A 20,343-nucleotide genomic window follows, 5' to 3' on the forward strand; every position below is an offset into this window, starting at 1 on the left:
GGCAGAATATCTGGTACTGGCTGAAAAGAGGCGGGAGCGGGCTTTCGAACTGTTACATGACAAATATTCAAGTGGATCCCACAACACCCTACCACATGTGAGATTCGAGTAAATAAATGCCGATTTGGACAGACAAACCTCTACGTAAAAAGTGATGCTTCAAACTAATTGGTAAATTGGACAGGAGAGTATACCCACTTTACCAGAAGGGAACGGACGAAATACAATAATAAAAACATGGGTATAAGCAAAATACGATACCTATGCTTGCAAAGAGAGGGAGACCCCTGCTCTTCCTCGTCCCAGTGATCCTGAGAAACAAGGTTGGTAATCCTTGGTAATAGAGTAAACCAAGATTGCCTGGGAAACACTCTATGAACACTTGCTCTCTATAGACAGTGTAACTGGAAAGACCAGGGGAAGTGGATTGTCCCCCTTGGCATTGCCAAACTCTGTTTAGTGGAAGAAAGCCTCTTCATCTAACCAGAAATATCTAACAAGCAAGCAAACATTACTTTGAGTTGGCGGACTTTCATATTGGAGCTTTGCACACAGGAATTGAAGCAGGTTGCAAGAGACCAGCCGGGAGACCCTTTGTTTTTCCCTTGTAGTATGTTTTGTAGAACTTAGAGTGCGAGAGTCAGATTTGATTTTGGACACCAGATTGTGGACAAGGACAATATTTTAGACATCCTGACAACTGTCTAATTGGTTAGTTTTGCTGAGGCAGGGAAACCCCTCATAGTGTTGGGGCTAGTGAGGCATTTGTCCAACCCCTTTTATTATTTGAATAAAAGTAATTGGACAAACTACCAACCTTGTGTATGTCTCTGAACTTTGTCCCCTCCCATATATCAATGTACTCCTAGTAGGTAAGGGAATGAGACTAAGGTTGATTGGAGAGACAGATGGAGGCCTTTGGTTACACGTAGGGTCTGCAGTATTCCACCCATTAGCGCCCTCTTCATAACATGTTCTAGAACAGTAGTCCGAACCCGGGTACAATGTATTGGTCGTCCAGTATATGCAGGGGTCGTCTGCTCAGTCTGTGGGTGCTGAGGATATCCGAGTGAGCAGCACATATTAAATCAGAGCAGGCAGATTCCCGATTGAAGGCAATCTGTATGAGCCCCATCTCAGTTTTTCCATAATAAACCTAGAATTCAAGGGGTGCCCATCCATCCCCTCTATGGGTACAATGGATTCCTTCACTTCCCTAGGCACTCGATGTTCCTTAGATCGCATATCATTCATGAATGGTCTGCTGCTTTACTGTCTACAAGGGCTAATGCTTCAAGAGTGGACTCTGAGCTGGACCTAAAGCAGACTCTGAGGACCGGAAGAGTATTATCCGAACAGTGCGGAGTGAGAGACGGGATCATAGTGGGGCGTCTTATTTGACATCGTTCCTCTGTCCCAGCTAAGAAAGGGATCTGGCATTTCGTGGTCTCCTAGGTGGCTAACCAGAACATTCCACAGAGATGTCTCTTTTCTCCGCCATACAGGCATGGGCCCTTATCCCTCCTCTTACGTCTCTCTTGATCAGACAGCCCTCGTGCTTCCCCAATCTCTCCATGACTTCAGCCTCTGATGGAGATTCATATGTTGGTGAGGAGGCTGCGATGAAAGAATGGGATTGCTTCTTCTCATCCTTGCTTTCTGTTGGGCGATATTCTAGATGCAATACCATTGTGATTAATTCTGTGAGGGAGGCTGGTCGGGCAGGCTCTCACTAGTTCACCCTTAATGTCTTCATTTTATGCACGCCTCAACTCGACAGTCTTAGACCAGTCTGGCTCGGTGGCTACTTTCTTAAATCGGGATGCATAAGAAAGAAAATCCATACAACCGCGAGTAATGTCCAACAGAGTTTCATGAGCCGAGTGAGTTCCGCTCTGTCAAATCTCTCTCTCGTGGCTGCTACGGATCGCTGGTAATCCTTTATTGGAGGGCAATCCGCTGTTACTAGTGAGGTTGCCCAACCCAGGGTATTCGCAATCATGTTGGAAATTAGATGCCATACTTTTGCCCTGGAAGTGGCAATGGCCACTGGTTTGAATGAGATTTGGACCACATATGCATTGTTTGGCAGAAACCTGTGCAGTTCCCCTGGGGACCACTGCAAAAGGCTTAAGACTACAGGTGTTGGCAGTAAATCCAATTGGTAGCAGTCTGTACCACCCAGATTTACCTGGTAGCTGTGGCTGAGCAGCCAGACCCATCTCGAGAAGAGTTAGACAGTATATAGAGTGTACAAGATAGGTACCAAAATACAGTAGCACAAGCAAACGCTGACCAGAGCTTTGGTATCAAGTATATAATTATTTATTTAAAGACACACTTAGAAACACTCTAGCACTATTATAGTAAGCAAGTTCAAAAACACAGTCACTATTAACATATATACATCCCTAATTCCTTATTAGACAAGTCTTAGTTAACACCACTTATTTCCAGACAGAGGTGAGCGCTTAACTAAATATTGGCACTCCAATAAGTTAAGAAAAAGGGAGGGAAAAGGCAGAAATTAGGAACAGCACACAACACAATACTTTAGAAGCACTCAGCAAGGCAGGAAAGTCAAAGTCTACTGGTGAGCAAAATGTTCAGAGGCCAGGCTCCCTCTTGGAGAGAGTAGAACACCAATGCGCCCAAGATCACACCGTTTAAAAGGCTTGAATAGTCTTGCAGAGAGTTTAAAAATGAACAAGTTCAGCTCAGAAAAGTTCACTTAGCCAGCCTAGGGCCAACCCAAGTGATAAAATGAGGATTTACGAGACACCCCACACAGACCGTTGCGAGGGAGGCCAGGCGGACACAGTACCTTGAAAGTGGAGAGAATCCTCCAGCGGGGGCAGTTGTTCCTGGCAGTGGATGCAAGTTGCGGCGTCCTCCAGAGGAAGAGAAGATCTCGACGTGGAGGAAAGCTGAAGGTCGTTGCACTGCCAGGGAAGAAACCAGCCACGGAGTTCTCCGGTTAAAAGGTACTACCCTTTTATTCGCAGTAGTGGTAAAATGTGGTATCCGGGTTGCCGGGATGCTTGGCACAGGCAAGGCGGCCACGAGATGGTCCGGAAGGCGAAAAAGTCGGGCAAACTGGTTATCCCCACCAGTCAAAGGAAGAAGGCTCTTCGGATGAAGATCTCTCTCGTTGGAAGAAGTGGTGAGTCGGTTCAGCAGGGCTACACCGGTGGTGTTGTCGTTGCAGGTCGGCTCAGCTTCTCCCTCTTCGGATTCTTTGGTCCTGTGGCGACGTCTGAAGTCCCAGTCCCCAAAGCCTTGCTTTTATGCAGAAAACCCCCATTCATCAGTCCTAGCTGTCACTCAAACATGCTAAGTGGTGAGCCGGGCGGCTCACTACTGGGCCAATCACACAAGAGTGCGACTTGAGTTGCCGAGGCAACTCAGTCCAGGGTGTCTAAACCCCCTTCCCACACATCCTGTATACCCAGACAGAGTGGCACCACTTTTGGAGGCTTCTGTGTAGAAGCCCGCCAAAAAGTGGAACAAAGGGCTCGACTTGGGTTGGAGTTACAGAGGCGAACACAAACACCATTTTAAAACCGAGTCCTGGCGAAAAGACCCAACCGAGGAATAAATATTAAATAAATAACCCGGCGGTATCTTTAACATTGCACTAAAAAGTGGTGCGTTTAAAATGAATGGGAAAATCCCATAGGAAATATTCTTAAGGAATATTTTGCGTGGTAACCACTGCCACCGGCCAGAAACTCGACGAGGGGGGACTGCACAGTGCCCCCTCGAAAAACAGACCCAGGGGTAATCTAATTACCCCTACCAGTACTTCCTCAATATGATGGTTTGTACTGGTTCTGTTCCCAATTTAAGACTAGTAAAGTCAATGGTGACTTTACATGCCCTGGGAGACAGTAGTCAGTCCCAGGGTATGGAGTCTGTTTGGGGGTCACTATGACACCCCTGTGTTACTGCACTGAGGGTGCTGTGTAACACACTTACCAAAAACACATGAAGCCCTATGGAGTAAAATACCCCATAGCCCATAAAACACATTACATAGTCAAAGGATATCTCAAATCATGTCTAAGAGTGGGAGAAAAAGAGTCTCACTCTTAGCAGGAGAAAAAAAATAAACCCCAAAAATCCAGCAAAGCTGCTGGGGGACTCACTAGGTTTGGGAAATTAGCCTTATTCGACGATTCTCCCTAACATGCATCCAGGAACTTGCACAACTTTTCTGGTGACCCATCGTATTTGCCTGTCACACGAGCACCCCAGGGAGGGCCGACTGGTATGGGTTCCCTGGTAGACCTCACATGATTGGGAGCAGCATTTTCTGCCTTCAGGAGTGAGTTCCTGCATCTGGTACACGATCACCTCTTCAAGTTGCGGGAGTTGCAAGCTCTCAGCATTCTGGGCTACTTCACAAAAGGGGCTCACCTGACGATAAGAGGCTCTTCCAGAGTACAGGCATATTATGGACAAGTAAAGACGTTTCTGTACGGATGCCATCAAGTCTGCCTCGACTCAACAGATGTTAGAGCGGCACACTGGGGAACAATCAAAGTTAGAGGGAAAATGCTACACAAAAAGCCACACTTTTGATGTATGCTGGCAGGGTTCCACTTTTAGGATGGGAAGGAGCGGTCAGTAGCAACGAGGAAGTAAACGTTAGAGGGCAATGAGAAAATACGTAAGATATGAACTTGGCCGCCCTTGCCGTCGCTGGCCCAGGCTCCGTCCATCAGAAGGGCCCTTGCCGCACATTCTGGGAGAAGCGAAGCGGGAATGAAGGCGGGTGCTGCTGGAGATACAGTGGAAGTGGAGTGAAGCGCTGAGAAGCCTGCAAGCGCTTCCCATTAGAGCTGATCCCCCTCCTCAGAGCGGATCCGTCCTTTCTGTAATTTACTGGTCAAGCAGCCCTAATGGAAGTCATTGGGAGATGACCCCTAAAATGCAAACTCCCCTCTTGCTCTCGCTGGAAATCACTGGCATGCCATCAGAAGTCCCCTACTCTGCCATCAGAAGTCCCCTACTCTGCCATCAGAAGTCCCCTACTCGTTGGCAGTAATTAGGAGAGGACCGGCATATCATACCTTCTTTTCTGCCCTTGGTGGAAGTCGTTGAGATATCATTTTCCTATTGGACCACAGCAAACCCTCCTTGTGTCTAGCTATGAGTCGCATGTAAGTGGGCATTCCATTAGCACGCCTCTTATCCTCAGAGGGCAACATTATATCTAAACTCTCTCTGCCACATTAAGTCACTGTGAGGGCCGCTGTAAATCCTCGTGACAGCAGCATCCAATCGGAACCTCGCCTGGGAAAGCAAGTTCTCCTCTAGGAAAGCTGGCGGGAAAAGACTGCCAGCAGTACAGGTCCTCCGAGGTGCTGGGAATAGCGTATGCCACTGGCACCAGTGCTCGTTTTTGTTCTGCATCCGAGATGAATCCCACATCCACCAGCGTAGCTGCAGGGGCAGCGGAGAGGGTCGAGTGGTGTCAGGGGTTGGGTTTCTGGAAACACTGCTGTGCACCCAGGGACAATGGCTCACGTGACTGGTGAGCATCGGCTGAAAGCTTTTGCTGGCCCTAGCTTCCACTGCACTCTGGACCCACAGCCCTTGATGGGAGATACCTGGCCAGTGATTCACCCGCTAGAAATGGTTCTCCCGGCACCCCACCTGAAGCTGGGCTTCTGCCCTCGTGGGACTCTGCCTGCGGACAGCGCCGCGGGATATAAAAGACCCCCACATCTCTTGGCTACGGTGGTCACCTAAGCACAGCCGGGTTTCTCTGTGATTTGCTTAAGTGGTCCGAGGCATATGGACACCGTGGACCTGTTAGTAAGTTGAAATGACCGTTGATAAACGTGTGCACAAGGGGATTCATTCAGATGTGTGTTGGGTTCTTGGAGCGTCAATTTCCATTTTAGTGAATGCAGAGGAAAGACCAAGCGGGCTGTAGATTGGAGACGAGGCTTCGAGTAGGCAGGGACATGAGCAGACTAGTTTAGTCTGAAGTCACATTCTATATCCTCAAAGTAGCAACTCTTACTTTTCGCTGTAGAACTGTTTGGAATCATTGTTTGACTATAACCCACATGACAGCCATTCCCTTCTTATGAAAAATAGAGTATGCTGGGGACCTTTTCCTCATGGGAGCGATAACAGTCTGGATATTGCAGTTTTTAATTTGGTGTAGGAGACTTTTCCATGCAACAGGAGTGGCTGACTCTCTAATAAGGACCAGTAGGTCTCTCTAGAATGGGGTAGGAGTCTGCAACCTTTGGCTCTCCAGATTTTTGGACTACAAATCCCATGATATCTGGCTATCAACTGTGCTGGTTCGAGATGATGGGAGTTGTAGTACAAAACAACTGGAGTACCAAAGGTTGTAGACCCCTGGCAGAGGAAGACCGCTAAATAGAGGGTGGTGTCAAACTGCGCTACTGAGGCAAAGGAAACGCCATTTAGACGATTGTCTAGGCTGTCAATGGCCTTCGTCAGAAGGATATTAAGGAGCAGAGGGGGAAGCGCAAGTGAGATTGAGAAAGAAGAGGACAAAAATCCCACAAAGGTTTGCGTAGTGGACCGTGTTGGTAAGGCACTAGTCCAGGGGTCTGGAAACGTGTATCGCCAGATGTTTTGGACAAGGACGCCCACGATCCTTCACCATTGACTAGTCCAAAACACCTGGAGAACCAAAGGTTGCAGACCCCTGTTTTAGGTAGAGAAAAAATGGCATTGGTGAGTGTCTGACTATATTCATCCCCAAAGCAGGATGCCTTGAATACTTGAGTGTAGAGGAGAGAGCACACAGCGGTAAGTGACATGGTGGCCAGAAGATGCACAGTGTGTTGGAGGGATGGGGGCGTGGGTATATTGAGGTTGACAACTCTGCGGCCAAGTGTCCTTCAACTGGCATGTGGTGTCTAGTCCATGAAGATGACTGTGCCAACCCCTCCAAAACATGGTGGACATCCTACATTTAAGCAGTTTAATGGCAGTTTCTCACACTGTCTTTCTCTTACTTCCCTCTTTAGAGTACAGCAGATTGCACTTACGCCAGCCGACGGCTCAAGAGTGGACTGCGTTCCAAATCGTAAGTACCACACGCCTCTACCACGCGCTGGCTGTTCTGCGGTTGACATGGCGAGTTTCTTGTCCAGGGCAAAGATCTTCCATTGGTCAGTGGGGTTAGCGTATTCATCGACTCGCTCTAAAACAACTATTCCAGTGCAACCTTGGAAGCCCTCTGTACAGGTGCACCCAGCCCTATAGATGAGGGGTGCATTGGCCACTTTTACTCCCTATAAATAGGCAAATACTGGAGACCATCCCCTATTTTCATACACAGAGCTCCATGGATATTTTGGACCACTAGTACACTTTGTGCCACAGGAATAAAGTCTTCTAGTCTTGCTGCCTGATCTGAAGTGGCACAAATGTATATTTTTAATGTGCATGAATAACTCTGTGCAAATATTTATGTGGCTTACTTTTTTACTTCCAACTTTAAAAAAATAGGGATTAAAATACTCACGTCAAAATCTTATCTGGAGCAAGGGGTGCATGTGAAATTCAATCCTATAAATGCAATAGTATTGATTTCCGCTGGGTATTTTATTTCATTTGGGGGAAGTAGGTTACAACAGAATTTCAAGCAATTTCATTTTCCCATTTTTGATCAAGGCTCAATTAACCAGATATGAATTGAAAATATGTCAAAGCCTCATCCCATCAACCATGAGCATGACCGAGACATTGAGTGACCTGCTCCTTTCTGTCTTCGCAGAAACTTGAACTGGCTTCAAAGTAGAAACATAAGTGGCTTAAGAGCAGGGGGGGGGGGTCACCAAGTTCAGTCCACAAGAGCGAGATCCACCCCATGGTTTCATGTTATGCACACACAGCCCATTAGAATACAGTGAGTCGAAATGACCGGTATTTACATAGTCTGGGGTTATCCCGAAAACCTGGTCTGGCTGAGAACCAAGAAGACCAGACTTGGACTCCTACTTTCAAAAGAGGAAGGTAGCAACAGTCTGTGAACTTAATAGAAGGGGTTTCAGTTGTAGTCAGCAATATCGGTATAAAAGTGGAACACAAAAACATGAAATAGCCGTTTTTATAGGACTATGGTTTGCATATACAATAATGATTTTTTAAATTATTTTTTTTATTAAAGCTGTGCGGTTATAATATTAGCAAATGCTTTTAGTTACAGGATTTCTGTTGAAGTTTACCGTAGCGTGAGGATTTTCAATACAGAACTTTGTGAAATTGCAGAATGGAGTACGTGTTTGGTTTTTGGGATTAGCACAACACTGACTCCTTTCTTCACTTCTCAGGAGACATCTTCGCAGCCTTCGGAAGGGCGTGATCAGCCGGCCTCCGACTGGGTCCTGGGCGTCGTCCTCTGTCAGCCGCTCCCTGCTTGGGAACTTTGAGGTAATGGCAGGGTCTCAATTTAATGGCCATTGTGATGGCCGGCATCTGGGGCTGGGCGTTTCAACCTTTTCCATTGAAATGGGCCCCCGCACATTGGGAGGGGGATACCCATGACTGACAAAAAAAAAAAGCTACATCGTTTTTCTTTTAGGGTTTCAGCTCTTCACTGGTTGCTTTCTTTATGTTGTCTGGGGGCTTGTCCCTTGTATCACCTTAAATTGCACAGCCCCTCCCTCCTTTAATCATGGATTGAAGTAATGGAGGTATCATTGTCCTATTCCCCCAGAATCCTCCCTGTGTCTCACTGTAAATCATCAAGATTGGAGGCGAGCATTATGTTTCAACTTCTTATTTTATTACTCTAATGCTCGCCTCCTAGTCTTTAATAGAATCAAGACTCCCTGCGCAATTAGCAGGGGTCATCCTCATTATAACTCCTCTTTTCCCCAGAGGGCACCCTTATATCCCAACCTCGCTCTCACCCCACTGTAAGTCTTTGTGGGAGACTTTGTGAGAGGGGGAGAGAGGGTGAGGGAAGGGATGGAGCACCGGCCGGGGAAAGTGGTGGGATGACTGAGGGCACAGGCAACAGAGAGCTTCCTCACAATGCCGGCTTTGATCAACCTGATTGGCTCCGGGACCCGCCTAGGGTGCTAATATGCATTTATGCAGCACTTATCACCACCATAGGGACTGTGTTTTATCTTCCTTGTTGCCACCACTTTCCCTGGCTCATCCATTGCTCAGACTTACCATGACGAACCCTTTGCCGTCATGGACATGGAATGCACGCCCCCTCCCCCCCCTCTATTTCAATGATGGCTATCCTAGATGAGTATTTCTTTGAATAAACGGTTTGAGTGCTTTTGCGGCAGCCAGTTATTTCATGCTAATTCATAGCTGTCGGCACCCCAGGGCATAAACCCGGGGACCTAAAAGCAATATTCACTAGCGCCCCTAGATGTGTACTGGGCGTTAATGGGATGGGGGCCCTCGTCCACCAGCGTAGATGAACATCCAGCAGAGCCAGTGATTCTGTACCTATTCCCTAAAGAAAGCATCAGTATTCACAAACTGAGGGCTGCGTCACTTTAAATGTCTATTTGCAGACCAACGCTGCAACTCCAAAAATCACAAACCTGTTTCACCCTGTATTTAGCGGTTTGGTGTGGGGCCAGTACACCTGTTTGGAGATTAGTGATGTTCAAGGAGTGGCTCATGTTCTGCCAACTCAATGATAAATCAAGGACAATCACACATTGCAATTTTCTGAAACACATTCTCCAATCTAATCTTGACCCCACAGGTTTGCCCTCCCTCCTATGGTGCAGTCAATTCTTTTCATTTTTTGGAGTATAGTGTGGCCCAAAAAACCTATTTACCAGTCCACCTCTGCTCTTTTGCACTTGAAAATCCTAATCTACACCAGGTCAATTAATTGTTGTGTACAGTCTGATAAAGGCACGTTTCCCCAGCTGCAGACAAGGTGGCTTCCAAATGTCGTTTTGAAAAGTGACCCCACCTTGAATTTTCAGCCCGTCCAGGCCATATGTCCTGTAGTGGCACTACAAATCGAGCCGGGCTCGTCGAGGGGGCGTGGCCTAACAGCGGGGTCTTGATGGCCCGTTAGGCCACGCCCCCTTGACGAGCCCCGGCTCAATGGGCTACTGCCACCCCTGCCAGGCAGCCTTCTGTAGAGGTGCTGATCTCTGCATTTATTTTGTATAGGCTTGCCTGGCAGGGGACAGCGCCTGCCTATTCAGCCTTAATGGTGGTGCCGCCCCTCGCCAGCTGGAGAGCGGCAGCACCACCATTAAGGCTGAAAGGGTGAGGCCACTGGAAGCAGAGGCCTTTTTCCTAAATAGTGAAACTCCCGCGAATCGCGGGAGCTCCAGTATTTAGAAAGCAAGGCCTCTGCTTCCAGCGGCCTCACGTTTCTCCATAATGGTGGCGCCAGCCGGCGGGAATCTCTTGATTAAAGGGATGCCTCGCAGGTGCAGCGCCACCATTATGGCTGAAAGGCATTTTTTCTGTAGCCTGAAGCTCTGACACACGAGCGAGAACTTCAGGCTGTAGAAAAAAATGCCTTTTCGTGTAGTGGTCGGGGCTGTCAGGGGAGATTACTGGGCCCCGGCAGGGCCCCGCCTCAAAACGAAGAGCCCCGGCCGGCCCCGGCCCACTTAAAGCCCTGCATGTACATAAAGCATCCCATCAAAGGTCTGACCACAGGGCACTGCTGCACTGCACATTCCCAGAGATGTGCGGAGTCCAAGGTCTATAACCACTGGGACAGGACCGCCTTGCGAAACCAGGTGGCGTTGCCTCCCAAGAGACTCGAGAGTTCTTGTGGATACGCCCTGGCGCGCCAGTGCCGTGCGCAAGCGCACACCTCCCGAAAAGGCAAGAGATGAGATGAAATGAAATGACGGACATGTTCCACTGGCCCCTTCTGCTGGTTGGGGCAGGCCACATGTCTTAGAGTAACCCCGACAAGAAGACATAAACCATAGGCATTTCTAGGCTTCAACCCGGTAAAGCTTGGCAGAGTGGCGGCTGTGAGGGGGGAAAGGTCAGAGGCTCATGCAATGTGTTGTATGTGTGTTTTGTTACTGGGCTGTGTACTGCACAACACTCAGTGCTGGAAATGGAAGGAACTTACTCTGGGAACGCTCTCATTGGGGCCAGGCCGGTCGGAAAATTTGCGTGGGCCGAGGGGCGTGGCCCCAGGCCAGGTCACCAACACAGTATCTCTTCATGGAGCCCTACCCCTAGCGATTTGCATAAAAGCAAAGAGGATTTCGCGAAAATAAGAATAGGCAATCGTGGCATAAATGGGAAGCTAAAACAATCAAGGGTGCCTTGTCTGGATGTTGGCACGTCGGCCTGTACCTTCATCTCCTCTGTTGAATATTAGTTATTGCTGAAATAGTCACACCTAAAATAAGTGGGTACGGAAGCCGCCCCTCGGTCTAACCCGCAGTGGCCTAGAATGCCGTCCTTGGGCTGCTGCCCCCACCCCTTGGCGGCCGTCAGACTAGCAAAACCTAACATGAGATGCCGCGCAATTACTGTTACACGCTGGGCTTCACCCACTAACCGCCCTTTTGGCTAGCAGCAATGGACATAGAGTGATCGAGCCACCGGCCGCGCATGTGAGGGCTGCATTAGCAAGACCTAGTTAGTAATCCGGGTAGAAGTTGCTTTGTTTTCAGCATGCTTACTGTCACAAACCAATCCAGTCCAGAGGAGTGACTGGACCCATACCCTCTCCCCCGCCTCCTCATTACCCCACTACTGATGGGCATTTAATGCAGTCCCTTTCAAAATGCAGTCCTACTTTTATGTCGATGCCCTGGCCCGGTTATTTTTTATCTGTGCACCCTAGGCTAGAGGTGTAACACGGGATTGTAGTATTTTTTGTGTTTTATTTGGGCTATTAGGCGACGCTGAAATTATTGTATTCGGGTACAGCTAGGGAGAAATGGCATATGAGGAGAGACACAAAACTTGAAGGTGTTTTGGTTATTTGCCCACCCATTGACTGCGCATAGCCATGCTAATCCCTGGCCATTCCACCCAGTTCCTGCCCTCCCCACACAACACACCTCCTCGTCTCAACTCTTTCAGCTCCCTTTACTCAAGCCTCACCATCAAACATTGTGCTCGAAGGGCCTGCCAGTGTTTTCTTTCAAAGCTGTCTTATTTAATGACTTAATTGGAGCAGTGAACACGCTACTGTTGTAATAAAAATGTCAACCAGGTCTGCCTAAAGTCCTGTTAAAACATGCATTGGCAAAGCCAACAGTCTTGGCTTGTGTAAGTATTAGGCATTTGTCCGGCACTGCTCTTAGATGCCCAGGTACTTGCAACATTTTGCACCTGCTACCATCAATGGTGAATTAACACCACTTCGGCAGTGCCTGGCAAAGTGCCTCTCCCATGCCTCCACAAAAGTCCAAACTTGCCAATGCTTGTTTTAAGGCAGATGTGTCTCAGTACTTCCAGAGTAGTTGACCAAGCACTTTTAATCCCTCCACAACTCTTGTGGCTAGCGCAAAGCGTGAGATGACCGTGCGTTTGTCAGGGCCTCGCCACCGCGAAAGCACTCATCCTGAAAAGCACTCGCGCATCTGGCATTTGAGCCTAGCCATTGCCCTCATACCGCTCTTCATTTGAAAGAGACTGCCTTTTGTCATTTATGAATGGCAGCAAATCTTCCTAAATTAGCATGAACGTTTGTGGGATACGAGCTCGTGGGGGCCTTTGCATCTATAATCCAGCACACCAGCTTGCTACAGAAATCTTACTTTTCTCATGACATATCGTCAAAACGAAGCCCCTTGCCACCTTCCAAAGATTGATCTTTGTTTTCTGTCACTTGGATGCTTCTGTTGAACATTGAGGACAAAAAGGTGCAAACATAATTCGATGCTTCATGTTTTTCAGTAAGGATTTCTAGATTTGTTTTTTTTAAATATTTGTTTCATTCCCCATAACTGGAAACCTGACTCGTTATATTGCAGACTGGGCCCAAATGGCAGCTTCACCTCTTAGCTAAAAGTGAGGGACTTGGGGCAAATCCTACCCACTTACTGTGTCTTTTCTGTCAAAAGACTTAGTTTATAATTGTAGTGAAGTCACCTGGGTTTAGTCAATCTTTGACATGTTGAGATACAATCTGCAGTTTACCACAAGCCTTGTTTTATGTCCTACACCAGCCAGGATGGGGAGATTTTGTTGCAGAAGAATTTGTCAAAGCAGAAATCATTATATTTTTTACGTTGGGTTTTGCCCCAAATATATGTGTGGGTGGGTTTAGGTGAATAATTTATGTAGGGGTGATAAGCCTGGTGCGGGGGTCCCCAGTGCATATAATTGCGGCAAAACGACCAGTTAAAAAAAAATAATTTAATGAACTCTTGGATAAGATCACATCGAACCCACAAGCAAGCATTATAGAGATTAAACTAATAGCTTGCTGTTTTTAATGCAGGTGTTGTATTCGTTGATGGGTGTAAATATCGAATGCCTGGGGAGTCTGAAATGTGGTCTTTGGTATGTGGATAAAAAACCCATCTGAAATCAAAAGGTGCCAGGGTGCCATGTCATGACCTGCTGTGCTGCTCGGCTCCAAAGGCTTGCACTTAAATCGGACACCCTCCTCTGCTCACTTGGCTGGCCTAAGGGACACCGCGCCAGACACCTTCTCTAAAAATAGTAGGGGGACTCGGTTCACTTGGGTGTCCCCTCGGCTAGTGCACTGCAGCCAGCAATGAAGTCACTGTAATAGTAGAAGTGCTGCTGCCTTGAGACTGCACTGTAAAAAGTAGTCAGGTCGGCCCAGGTATATACTCTCTCTGTAGGTAATAATCACTTATTCCCAGGGCAATTGCCAGTTGATGATAATGCCCATAAGCCAAAGTGTCACGTTATATTAGGTGGACACTCTCGTATCCGGGAGTTCCTTCCCCCCCCACCCAAGCAAGGTGGAGTGCACCCATAGCACTTGTACAGATTCAACTTTAGTGAGGCCTCCAACCCAACAAATACCCTCTGTACCACCAATGAGCTAGGAACCCGGCCGGTGTATACTAGGAATATATGTATTTATTTAAGGTTCAACAACATTTAATAGCAACCAAAACATCGCCCGTCAACGCTGTGGCATGACACAATATCACAAATTCAAAGTTCTTGCAGCAATTGACTGACTTATATTTCTAATGAACTTACAGATACTACAACACAAGGGTAACATATAGAGATGGACAGCTATCACTTTAAACGGCTCTTCATCAGATTTCTTGCAATTAACCAATAGGAAACATACAAAACACCCAGTGATTGCTTAGTTTGGCACAAACCCCTTTCACGCAGCAACTCCTACCTTCCACACCTCAATTAGATATGTGAACGAAAGGTACAGGGAGTGGGAATACAGTGGCAACATTTTGGGGTTTTTATTTGCATGAAAGGCAAAGTCAGGAAAGGAACTCAATGGGAAAATCGTTTTTGGATTTTTATTTGAATGAAATGCCAGGCTTTGGAAAAATCGTTTTGTGATGCGAGTACATGAATGGGAATTTTCGTTTTGCACCCCCTACATTCACTTGAAGAGCAGCGTTTTAGGGTTACTTATTTTAGGATTATGGACACCCCCTTCAGTACAGAAGACAGGGGTTTCAGAAAGGTAGTTACCCAAGTTCTTTATTGTCTATACCGGCTTCAACACACTGGGCATGAACTTTGTTAGTTTCGAACTCTAACACTCATCCCATGATTTTTCTATATGGGAATTAATTGATTTAACTTCAATTCAATGCGCTAAGGATCTGCACAGCTTCTCCCCTCCCCACAATTTAATGGGAAGGATTAAGGCATGCAGTTCCAAACACAATTCAATTTAAATGGATAGGATAAACTTCTATATTGGAATTATTTTGAATTAGATTTAATAAAATGTGCTAAGGGCCTCCCCAGTTCCACCCCCTACCCTCTATGCAAGATGGAGATTAAGGCTAGCAGATTCCCCCACATTATTGATAGCATTGGGATATAGTACGTACATGGGAGGCCTTGATTATGGGGCATCCATGGAAACAGCAGGGCTCCCCTGAGGACAGCACAGATCTGGTCATAGACTTCAGTCAAGGGTAGTCCCCAGCACCCAGACTTCCTCTGGTTCCTTAAATGGCAGGCCCAGCTAGCTTCTAGATTTCCCAGTCTCCGTCTCCCCTGCAATGTTTAAGTCCTTGGTAGCTCTTCCTGTCCCTCTGCTAGTTCTTTGCAAGCGTCCTGAAGCAGACTACATCCAGCAATAGCATGGGAAAGTCAAGGGAACAATCAAAAGTCCAAAGAAATGTCCCAAGTGTCGAAAAGTGAACCCCAGATAGAAAACTGATCTCCTATAGGGCTGGTGACACTCTATTATTATCATATTTCCCATGCTACAGATTGGCCAGCTCTCTCCCTCCCCCCCAGTATGCCCACTGCCTGCTAATAGGAAAAGGAATCAGGGGTGTGAATGATGGGGGCTGAGGGAGGAGAGATATTCATCATCCTAAAATGACAAGTGCGTTTAACTTCCTCCGTGTCCTAAAATCTAACATGACAGCTACCACAATTTTTCAGATAATTGCAAGCACATATATAGTTTAAGTTCTATATTTTATGGCGAGTCGGAAAATATTAATTTTATTTCAGCACGCCCTCCCTGGGCAGAGCTACTGTTTTTCCCGATTTGTTCCCAAGCCGACATAGTCACAAATCTGCCCCTTTCTGATCCCAACCTTACTTCCATAACCTTACTTCCATAACCTATCATCACAACAACTTTCTATTCCCTTGGAATTATGGAAAGGCTAGAATCATAATTTGTCTCATAATATTCATCACACACAATTCGTTTTTACATGGTCCTGGCGGGCTTCTTGTCTCCTTCAATATGATTCCAAGATGAGATCACTGGGACATACAATGCACTTTATAATCAGGAAAATGTATTCAATGTTAGTCAATGGCAATGCACGACAGGTCCCTCAGTTTGACATAGCCCCTACCAATTCTTAAGTTCATTTTCTCTTCTATGACCTGATCGACATCTGGCTGGCTCATGTGATCATGCCCTCCCCTCCTGGGCTTCAAAGGTTTTTGTTTGAAGTTAATGCACAGTTAATGGGGAGACCTGACCTTAAAGGTAATTTCTGCTGGCTCTGTTATCTGTAAATCACATCATTGTGATCTACTTCTCTGTATATATTATTATTTAAACTGAAAACCAGACCTCCTTCTCCTTGAGGTCCTCAGCAAAAGGTCTTGAGGACAAGTTTTCAAAGGCACAGCCCTTTCAGTTCAGTGGGGAAAACGCCAGCTGCATCCATACTTCAGAAAATACAGCTTTAAATCGACAATATGTGCTTACATATACCATTTTAGCATTATAGCGAGGCCTGCTGTTCATGAATACAATCTTTCTTTTCTACTATATTAAAACAGAGGTAGATTCATTATTACTTTAATGCACACAGATGGGCCACAGTTAACGTGGCAAACGAGTGTTCACTTTTACAAAAAAAAGAAATAGGCCTTTCTTTTTACAGGCTGTCATTTTATATGATGGAAATTCAGTCTTTTTAGTCCTCATAAACACAAACTGTCACTTGACTTTATTTCTTAAATTTCAGCCATTATTCCTCCTTTTTATCTTCCAAATGCGCAGTGTTTCAAAGGTGTTGTTTCTTACCACGTGCAGTGCTGCAGTTTTGCATCATTTCTTGGAACTCAACATTAGCCAGCTTCACTCTCACAATGGGGGCCTAGCATGGCCTCTCCATCTCTGTCACTCTGGGGCTGTCTTTTTACCCCACAAAAGTTAACGAGGGCCAAGGGGGCGATACTAGGGGTAATGGCCAAAGGAGGGAGCAATATTGCTATCGGAACATTCCACCCACTGGAGGTAGATTGTTCTGTTTACAATGAGGAAAGACAACAGAGAAAGACTTTACCAACCATTAGCACCATGCTTGGGGAGCCAGCCAAACAGAACAATTGAGGAAAGACAACAGAGAAAAACTTTACCAATCATTAGCACCATGCTTGGGGAGCCAGCCAATCAGGTGGCTAGGAACCAGGCTGAAACCAGAGCTCTCAGCCCGCGTTCCTGGCCGCCTGATGACCAGTTCCTGCCACCGCCATCTTCCCGCCACCCTCTGTTCCCTTTTTTATTTTTTTAAAGACCACACTTAACCCTTAGCTGCCATAGCTGCTGTTGCTCCTTGCACATTTCCCCTGATAGTGTCTACGGAGCCCCTCCTTCCCATTCCATGGCGGCAATCTTGGAACAGTCTTTTCTTTCCATGAATTGGATGCCACGAGTCGACCCGTCTCGGGAGTAAAATACGTTTAATTAACCCCATCCCGGCCCATGGTTCGGGTGCTAATGAGCACCCGTACCAAGGGCTGGAATGGGTGGTAACGGCCCGGCTTCCCAAGTTAAAGGCCGAACAAGGTGCTTAACGCCACATTATTGCACTTGAGCACTGCATTGTTTGCAACAGAGCTGATCACATTCCTATATTTTAATATAGCATTAAGTGCCGCAGTTGTGGGCGTTCACGACCAGTAACAGCCTGGTATCCTGGGCGGTGTGCTTGGGTGGCTGGGCCTCACCTACATGAGGGCTTAGGCTGATACCTCGCCACATCACTTAAAGCTATTAGCATCCCATGTTGACTGGAAAAAAATATCCTTTTGATGAAGGGGGCGAGCACAGCCTTGTAGCCAAATCCTATGCTGTAACAGCCTCTGTATGGGTGTGGAAGCGACATGGTGGAATCGGAAGGGACGGCGGGGTGGGATGAGGGAGCACAGAGGATAGAGGAGGGCCTGACCAGGAGGCAGGACAACACAACACAGCGCAGGAAAGCAGCCTGAAGCTCCCACCAAACGTAGATGGAACACCAGATTACAGGTGCTGATGGCATGAGCAAGGCCAGATCAACCTGGACTCTGACAGGAGGCTAATAGCAAATGCTTCTTCGAACTCTAAATGTGGGTTTGGTAACAGCAGCAATGCGCAAAGTCATTCACAAGTTGCCATCTAGTGGACGTGAGAACAAGTTATATAGCTTGGTGATGGAGACGGCATAGCCCCAGCTTATCAGGCCACAGTCATGATCTCTGTCTTTGAGGGATTCGTGCACGTTTTTGGAAACCTTTTTCCTTTGAGGGTTGAAATGTCTTTTACTTATGGAGAAGACTGTGTTTGTATGCTTTAAAAGGAGTGTGGGGGCCCCTCTATCAGGGCCAGTGCAAGGAACGTTGCCATCCTAGGCAAAGTGTTAAGATTGACTCCCTCCACTCCAGGTCCTAACACTTCTTTGAGGATGGGTACAGCTTGCATGCTTTCCTCAGTGTAGGAACTTCTGTACCCGTAGCAAAAATCAAAAGCTGGCATCTATGAATATATGCACAGTAAGTGTACATATTTTTAAGTGAAGTATACAAGTTTGGCTCAATTGACCTTTTCCCCTTAGAAGAAAGTGCACAAGACAAAAGCGCATAAACATTTAAAAAATAATTGACACCGGAAAAATTATCTGAGAGGGCAGGTGTTCTATTAAGTACACTGACAACGTATACAAGGTGTCCTTCATTTAATCCCAAAAATCTATAGTGACATATTGTAGAGAAAACAAAATCCCAATACAAGACATGTGTTTTGATGACACTTTTATGTGGTTTTGCTGGTAAGTGTCTGCACTTGGAACTTGGAACATGACAACATGGGTGAAATCTTTGTAGCCAAACACCCAAGCGGGGAGGCGCCTGCCTTATAAAAAAAAGTGTGCCCACCTACATGTATCCGCTTGGGCACAGACAAGCAACACATGGCCACAATGAGGGAAAATAACCCCCCCCAGGATTGTAACCTCTTACCACATCCTGGCCATATATAAATTACTAATTTTTATGACAACCATAGTAAGGTATTCAGACAAATATATACCCTTTAGAAACATGCTGGGCAAAACGTGTTGGATTGTGGCATTATTCTCACTCATCTTGAATGGAAAACTACAAATACCAGAATGCAATTCAGCATAAAGCAAATGATGGCATTTGAGTTTTGAAAACGTACTTTCAAAATACTGGCTTTATATGTGGTGTGAAGAACATATTACATTCTATCAAAAATAATCTCTTTTTGGTGTGTTAAATATAAACATCTGAAGGTAATGTAGTTCGTTTAAAACTGTTTTGTGGGCTGTATTTTAAGTGGCTGTGAAGAGGGCTTAGCTTTAGGCAGCAAACTGGTGGTGCGTTAGCTTTTAGAATATAAATGGCCATTTGCATGCCTGAACACAGAAACGTTAAGAGCATCTTGCCCAAAACAATGGTCTCTTAAATGGGCCGTCACTTGTAAATCACTCCTACTTTAAAAGCTCTGCTGGATGAAAGAAAGTGATCAGCCAGAATTATGGGTCCTGCAGCTTCTGATGCCCCGGCCCCCTGGAAGGGGGCTATATTTGTCTTAAGAGCATGGAAGGGGGGGGGGGCTTGGAAGGTGACAGCCACACAAGATGCATTGCCCTGCGGTAACTGTACATGGAGTACACAATTCAACGCCTCACGCCCCTGTACGTATCGCTCACGCCGACGGATCAATGCCTTGCTGCTGGTCTATGCCCAACAACCATGAATTCATGTCCTGCTGCGAGTTCCCAGATACTGTCCTCGAACATATCACACACATGTGTAGCCAGTGTCCCAGAAATGATGAATGCCTAAATACTGCTGCAGTACACACAACACAGAAATCGACGCGCACAAGCCCCGGTACCGTGCTGCTGATCCAGTGGATCTAGGTGCCAGTGCCCTGCTGCTGGCCTGGTTACACTCTTCAAATCAATAAATGCCCAGCTGCACTCCCTGCCATGTCCGCTTGTATGTAACCCCCCAAATACCCCGGATCGCTTCTCTGTGCCCGACGTATCCCCACTGTTTTCTGATCCGATCATCCTCCCACCCACCACTTTTGCCCAAACTGCTGCCCTCTTCCTGGATACCGGCAGCAGACAGACATTGGCAAGCAGCCCAGAACCCCGGTGGAAATCCAAGCAGAGCAATAACAAACAAACTTTCGCCTGCACGGTCACATTTTAAAACTACAAGACATCACGACCTATTTAAATTTTTGGTGCCAGTGTCTGCACCCTAGCAAAATCCGAACGTATTTCTGTCCAAATCATTAATGCAGGATGCCAAAAGGCCATGAAAATAACAGCAGCGTGCTGTATGGAACATGGCAGAAAGCGTGATATTTGCTGTAGATGGTACCCATTCCGAACAGCATACAAACATTTCAGTTTGGAATTTTGCATTACTCAAATCACAAACCCTCGCTCGAATCCT

At 46.6% G+C, this 20,343-nt stretch overlaps 1 protein-coding gene across 6 annotated transcripts in view; it reads left to right on the forward strand.

Annotated features, from left to right (window-relative positions):
- ATOSB (atos homolog B) overlaps positions 1-20,343 on the forward strand; it is a 726,183-nt gene that overhangs the window by 555,628 nt on the left and 150,212 nt on the right. For all 6 annotated transcript variants that reach the window (XM_069626804.1, XM_069626800.1, XM_069626801.1 and 3 more), the window contains 2 exons: positions 7,023-7,081; positions 8,331-8,430. In XM_069626804.1, the coding sequence (XP_069482905.1) occupies positions 7,023-7,081; positions 8,331-8,430 (159 nt within the window). The remainder of the gene's footprint in view (positions 1-7,022; positions 7,082-8,330; positions 8,431-20,343) is intronic.

The sequence above is a fragment of the Ambystoma mexicanum genome, chromosome 6p, assembly GCF_040938575.1.
Source record: "Ambystoma mexicanum isolate Mex_15411 chromosome 6p, UKY_AmexF1_1, whole genome shotgun sequence".
In the NCBI taxonomy this organism is placed as follows: Eukaryota; Metazoa; Chordata; class Amphibia; order Caudata; family Ambystomatidae; genus Ambystoma; species Ambystoma mexicanum.